The 7076-nt window shown below is 37.4% G+C and overlaps 1 protein-coding gene across 1 annotated transcript; it reads left to right on the forward strand.

The window, feature by feature from the left end:
* The first annotated feature begins 825 nt into the window (after positions 1–825).
* LOC149960313 (uncharacterized) lies at positions 826–5455 on the forward strand. The gene is made up of 2 exons (XM_090167442.1): positions 826–998; positions 5215–5455. The coding sequence occupies exons 1-2, from the start codon at positions 838–840 to the stop codon at positions 5453–5455; spliced, it is 402 nt and encodes a 133-aa protein (XP_090023568.1). The 5' UTR covers positions 826–837.
* The last annotated feature ends 1621 nt before the right edge of the window (positions 5456–7076 follow it).

The raw sequence follows: 7076 nt of genomic DNA on the forward strand, positions 1-7076 counted from the left end.
AGATCATTCTGACGGCTTGGCCCCGCCTACGAGAAAAAAAAATCCCCGTTGCGCGCGCTCCCCTCTCACGTTGTTGTTTGTTAAGTTAACATAGTGACGTCAAAAAAAACCGTCAGCCACATTGAGACGAAAATCGGGCGCGATAAGCATTCCAAATAGAGGTATGGATTCCTGACACCCATGAATAGAACGCAGATGCATCGCCTTACTACGATGTGGCTGTCGAAGAGGCAGGATTGATGACGTAAGTTGATAGACTTTTTAACCCATGATGACTCAGTCTAGCTGGACATCATCGGGCCTCTTTGTGAGAGTCCGAGGGACAAAGAGAACCAAAACTAGACCCAGTTACTTGACATTGGCTATTCTAGGACCAATCAGAGAGCCGCTCTTTCCGTACACGGTGTTTAATTTCCGCCGTGGAATTGTGACAATGCCGTAGGTCGGAGAGTAAAGCAGTTTATGTGAATAAATTAATGGTTTATCGCTTATATTGCACTCGTATTTCATATTTGGGTGGAACTCTCGCACAACGTGGCGCTACAAGCGTCGCTGCTTTCAAAGAAACATTCACGAATCTAAATTCTGGTCCAGTAGTTTATGTGTCCAAAGTTCTTATTTATCTATCATCAATGTTTACTGCATAAGCGTTCCGTCGACTAATATTCGAGAGCGTTAGTGACTTAAATGTTTTATGAAATTTCTAAATAGAGATCCGAGCAAGAATCCATGAAAAAAGTTTCGAAAATAGTCATCGAATCGAACGGCTTCGTGAGCTCCACGGCAATTTTTAGTAGGGACAATGTGGACTCCGTCGTGGCGGGAAAAGCGATCATAATGACGGAAGGTTCAACCATAAAGTCATACTTGGGTACCAGATGCGCCCAACCTGGTGGTGGGACCTTCTACCTGGCCAAAGAACCAGTGATGACCTTCTTCTTTTACATGGCGTTGAACAAAAGACTTCCCATCAACTTCAAACGTGGAGTGGATGACAGGTATACCAAACTGATTTATGGAGATAATAGCAGGTTCTAGGCCATACAAAACTATTTAGCTACCAATGAAGACATGGTTCAAGGTCATATAACTGTTTTGGAGATATTCGCCCTGGTCCATATTTTAGTCGACACCCTGTATATCTTTGTCCGCTATAGGAATCTACAGTTTTCAACTTAGGTCGACCACATTTGGTGGACTATCTCATCGCACCCTGACTGTGGTTAATTTAATAATTAGATATATCCGCTATATACAAGATACAACACTTTGGTCTAAGCCAAATCACCGAGTTTCTTAGTTCTTTAGGCATACACACAAATAAAGCTTAAATTATTGCAATATTTAAAAAAAATCTTCTTCTATAGACACTAGGCCGTATAATAAAAGGCAAATTATTATGTTAATATTGTCATTAACCGGTTGGTTATATTGGGTCGAGGGGGAAATAACTCACTGAAAATGTGTACACTGTACACCAGTAATCCAAATAATATTATTAGAGATTGTTATGAGATTACACGAAATTACTGAAGATTACTAGAGATTACGTTTGATTCATTATAATTTTTGGATATTGTGGATATTACGCGAGATTCAAAGAGATTACGTCATCGCAATTCATAGTGATTACTGATATTACGTCATCGCAATTCAGTGTGATTACTGGATATTACTGATATTACGTCATCGAATTTCATTGTGATTACTGGATATTACTGATATTACGTCATCGCAATTCATTGTGATTACTGGATATTACTGATATTACGTCATCTTAATCCAGTGTGATTACTGGATATTACTGATATTACGTCATCGCAATTCATTGTGATTACTGGATATTACTGATATTACGTCATCTTAATTCAGTGTGATTACTGGATATTACTGATATTACGTCATCGCAATTTATTATGATTACTGGATATTACTGATATTACGTCATCTTAATTCAGTGTGATTACTGGATATTACTGATATTACGTCATCGCAATTTATTATGATTACTGGATATTACTGATATTACGTCATCGCAATTCATTATGATTACTGGATATTACTGATATTACGTCATCGCAATTTATTTTGACTACTGGATATTACTGATATTACGTCATCGCAATTCAGTGTGATTACTGGATATTACTGATATTACGTCATCGCAATTTATTATGATTACTGGATATTACTGATATTACGTCATCGCAATTCATTATGATTACTGGATATTACTGATATTACGTCATCGCAATTTATTTTGACTACTGGATATTACTGATATTACGTCATCGCAATTCATTATGATTACTGGATATTACTGATATTACGTCATCGCAATTCATTATGATTACTGGATATTACTGATATTACGTCATCGCAATTTATTATGATTACTGGATATTACTGATATTACGTCATCGCAATTTATTATGATTACTGGATATTACTGATATTACGTCATCGCAATTCAGTGTGATTACTGGATATTACTGATATTACGTCATCGCAATTTATTATGATTACTGGATATTACTGATATTACGTCATCGCAATTCATTATGATTACTGGATATTACTGATATTACGTCATCGCAATTTATTTTGACTACTGGATATTACTGATATTACGTCATCGCAATTCATTATGATTACTGGATATTACTGATATTACGTCATCGCAATTCATTATGATTACTGGATATTACTGATATTACGTCATCGCAATTTATTATGATTACTGGATATTACTGATATTACGTCATCGCAATTTATTATGATTACTGGATATTACTGATATTACGTCATCGCAATTTATTATGATTACTGGATATTACTGATATTACGTCATCGCAATTTATTATGATTACTGGATATTACTGATATTACGTCATCGCAATTCATTATCATTTCTGGATATTACTGATATTACGTCATCACAATTAATTTTGATTACTGGATATTACTGATATTACGTCATCGCAATACAATATGATTACTGGATATTACTGATATTACGTCATCGCAATTCATTGTGATTACTGGATATTACTGTTATTACGCGAGATTCATTAAGATTACTAGAGATTACGGATATTAAATGAGATTATTTTGTAATTACGGATATTATTATGGAATTATGGATATTACTTGAGATTATGAGTATGAAAAATTTCACTTTCGAGAATCGAGCAGAGCTTCGGTTTTCCCTTCCATCGAGGTTAACGTTAAAAGTTATAGCGATTTCCACTGGGAAGCTCCGAGAGCGCCCCGAAATCGATTTCGACGTCACAGCTCGTGTCGAGATTTCCAAGGATCGTGGTCGAGCGAGTCTACCAGTGAAATACAACCTCGTTTTAAGAGCAACTCTCGGGGCGAGTATTTTCCAGCGAAATACGCGGAAAGTCATGGCGGACTATAATATTGTATTCCATAAACTTTATTAATCATCCATGGTTAGGCCTAGGCGTAAAGAAGAACTTACTTAATTTTCGGAGTAGGAATATACCACATCCTCTATATATCTTATTATTTTAGGCCTTTATACTATTTCCGGCGTTTGCCTTAAAAGAATTGCCTCTATTTCTTCGTCGGAACTATCCAAAGACGATTCTATAAACAAATAAGCAGCCCGAATATTTATTGTCCTATCTAGTTCCGCCATTTTTAAAAATCACGAAAACCGCTCGAAATCTGTCGATCCGTCGAATTTCTCGGATCAAAATTTTCGCTCTCAGAGCGCTCGCTGTGAGAGCGAGATTGCCAGTGGAAGACACGGATCTCGTCCCGAGCTGCTCTCGATTTCCCAGTGGAGGACGAAATCTCATCACGAGCGCTCCCGGAGCGCCCGAAATCCCCCAGTGGAAATCGCCATAAGTGTAGGGAGCTGTTGGCTCGATCTCGTGGCATGCAGGGCTTGCCACCACCCTCCTACGCAGTGTAACCCGGCCACCTGAATTAAAGGCTTCAAAAGTCGCTTGATGACTTAGGCCTAAGATGGTGCCTTGGGTATTAGCCTAGCTGATTATTATTATTATTATTATTAAAAAAAAACTCGCACATGCCTAATAATTACCGAATAATCAGTTTTACTTTCCGTTTCAAAAGTTTTAATTTTTTATGAACAAATAAAGTAATTTTTACTATTGGAAGCGTTTCTATTTGCGATAAGTCTTGCTCATCTTTCTAATAGATGTTAATTCTAAAAAGTAAGGAACAGTGGTTACATCAAGTGTTGATGGATTCTGTTTCGGTCAAATTATTTAAATATTGTTTCCCATGACGGTATCATTGCATTAACAAATTACTTAAAAGTATGTATTTTAATTAAGAGTTTCAAAATAAAAATAATTTATTCAGAATTTACAATATTTGGTGCGAGTGGCTAAGTCGGTAACTGACGTTAATGCCACCAAGAATGTATTTATTTATACTCATGGAGAATGAATATGTCGAGATTATTTTTAGCGTTTCTCCAATTCCACCCGTTGGGCCCCCCGGTATGCTCCTCCGCTTTAATAAAATCAAATAATACTGCAATCTCATTGGTTCTTAAAAATTACGTTTTTCGACGCGATTAACGCTGCAGCGAGGACGCCTCCTTTTTCCCTCCCCCCCCCTTAGCGTGACGGGGTTAGGGGCTCAACGTGTCCGTCGATAGTCTCGACATATTCATTCTCCCTGAGTATAAATAAATACATTCTTGATGCCACTTAATCGAATGTTTACCAAAAAACTTTAATATAAATTAAATTAAATTAAACTTTACTTAGAGAACAAAAAAATTAGTAGAGATTAATAGAAACATTCTACATTTTAAACTTAGTTTTGGTTCAACTCTAAATAGATATGCAATTTTGAATATATACAAGGATATTTTTATTCCTTGTCTGGGAGTTTGAATTTATACAAGGGGGAATTCTGGTCGAATCTTAATTAGTTATACAAAATTAAACTCTTTTAATATCGAGTTTAGTTGACTAGTAGTTTTAAGTCTTGTTGTATTAGGCGAAAATTATTCGCTAGTTATGGAGTAATTTTTAGGAAACAGCGAGCAGCTTCAAAATAGAGTTTGACTGTTAATGTATGGAAAAAGTTGGTAGTTTGGGGTAAGAGCTGTACTCATGTCGTCCCAAAGCGAGCGAATAGTTTTGTTGTATTAAATACAAATAACAAATTTGATGAGATTTCTAAAATTCCTTTTCTAATGATCAGAATGTACCGCTTCTCGGAGTCGGGCCTGATGTCCGTTTGGCTGGGACAAATGTATCGGGACTGGGACAAGTGCACAGCCCCAGATACTGAAATCTCAGAGAAGACGATGGGATTTTCAGATTTCGTTGGAATATTCTACTTGTGGCTACTCGGTCTTTTCATCTCGACTGTGGCACTCATCACCGAAATTTTACGCTATCGTTACACTGACCATGATAATGAGGATACTATCCATGCTTAGGAAAATGGCCATTGCCTAAAATTCTCAGCGTATTATCCGCTTTGATGAATATTAGTAGATCTATTCACCAATTACTTAGATTAAACTGTAATTTATAGCGAAGCCATTAGTGGTTCGAGCTTAATACTATTGTGTATAATAAATGGCGCCAGTTTAAACTTTTGGTCGTAAATGGGAATACTTACTTTATTACCAGGGCCGTGCAGAGGGGGGGGGGGGGAACCCCCGGGGTCCGGCGAAAAAAGGGCCCGGTACAATAGGCGCCCATCGGTTTGCCCTTCACCAGCACCCCTCCTTGAAAATTTCAGTTAGAAGGGCCCTCGATGACATAATTTTCCCCGGGGCCCGAAATGTCTCTGCATCGCCCTGTTTATTACAGCGATGTTTTATGTTAAAACTGTACACAGATGTTGAACTCAGTAAAAATAAAACCAAGTGGAACTAAAAATTGAATAGTTTTACGCCCCTTTTACGAAATTCTGGCTACACCACTATCCAAGTTATTTAGAGAAAACAATAGCTTATTGAAGAGGCTAACAGCAGCTGAGCCTCAAAGAGATAACTGTTTAAAATTTCGACGATGTAGTTAAATTATGCAAATCATTTGAAAGGTTTTAGGGGATCAACCTCGAAAGCAAAAGCCAAACCAAAATTGCTAAAAACCCGTTAATTGCCGTTTCAATAAAATACATGGCGAAAAGGCGATCACTGAAAGAATATTTATGGTTGGTCCGTTAATCCAAAGAACTACAATCTATATTCAAGTAAAACCAAGTCAACTATGAATTTTTGAAATTGCAAAAAAAGGGGGGCGAATGGTGAGAGTTGACGCAAAAAAAAAATCGGTTAGGCCTACAATTTATAATCGTAGACGCCAAAAACTTAAGTTAGGCCTAGCACAGGTTTTCCGCACCATTGCCCCCTGGATTAAGAGAAGGCCTAGAAATCGTTTTTCTACAGGGGGCGGCAAACATTTTTTACACGCTCGCGAAACACTCACAATTGTCAGTAGATGACGCGATTTCCAACGAGACGATCAAGGTGGGAATTTTGAATATTCTCGCATAAACCAATGCCCTTAAGCAATAGCAGCCGATCTTTCGCTGTCAGCCTGACTTTATGACGTCAAAATGGTAAGATCTAGGGCCATCTTTCGGCCAACAGAGGCATAAAACTAAAACTTTGATTTTGCCAGTTTCAAAAATTCAACACCTGCCCATTTCTAGGCCTTCTCTTAATCCAGGGGGCAATGTCCGCATCGAAGCTCTCACCATAGCAGCGTTTTTGCCAGCACTTACAAGGACCATGTAAAGAGTAGCTTGCACCATCCACGCTCTATGTATTAGTATTTCCTGGTGAATCGTTGAATGCGTTTTATGGAAGCGTCTATTGCTGCAAAATGTAAACTTTTTTGTCAAATGAAGGATTAATACAGAGATTCTCTAAAACATTTTAATATAGTCAATTGTATACCCGTTTCAAGTGCAACTGGCGAAAGAGGTTTTAGTACATTACATAGATTATAAAGTCATACATGTACGTGAACAACAATGGGATGAATCCGATGAAATATGATGTCGCATTTCTAATTATTGTTACAAAGTCACAAATCTTATGAAAT

This window comes from Leiobunum rupestre, chromosome 2, assembly GCF_980474605.1.
Source record: "Leiobunum rupestre chromosome 2, qqLeiRupe1.1.hap1, whole genome shotgun sequence".
NCBI lineage: Eukaryota > Metazoa > Arthropoda > Arachnida > Opiliones > Sclerosomatidae > Leiobunum > Leiobunum rupestre.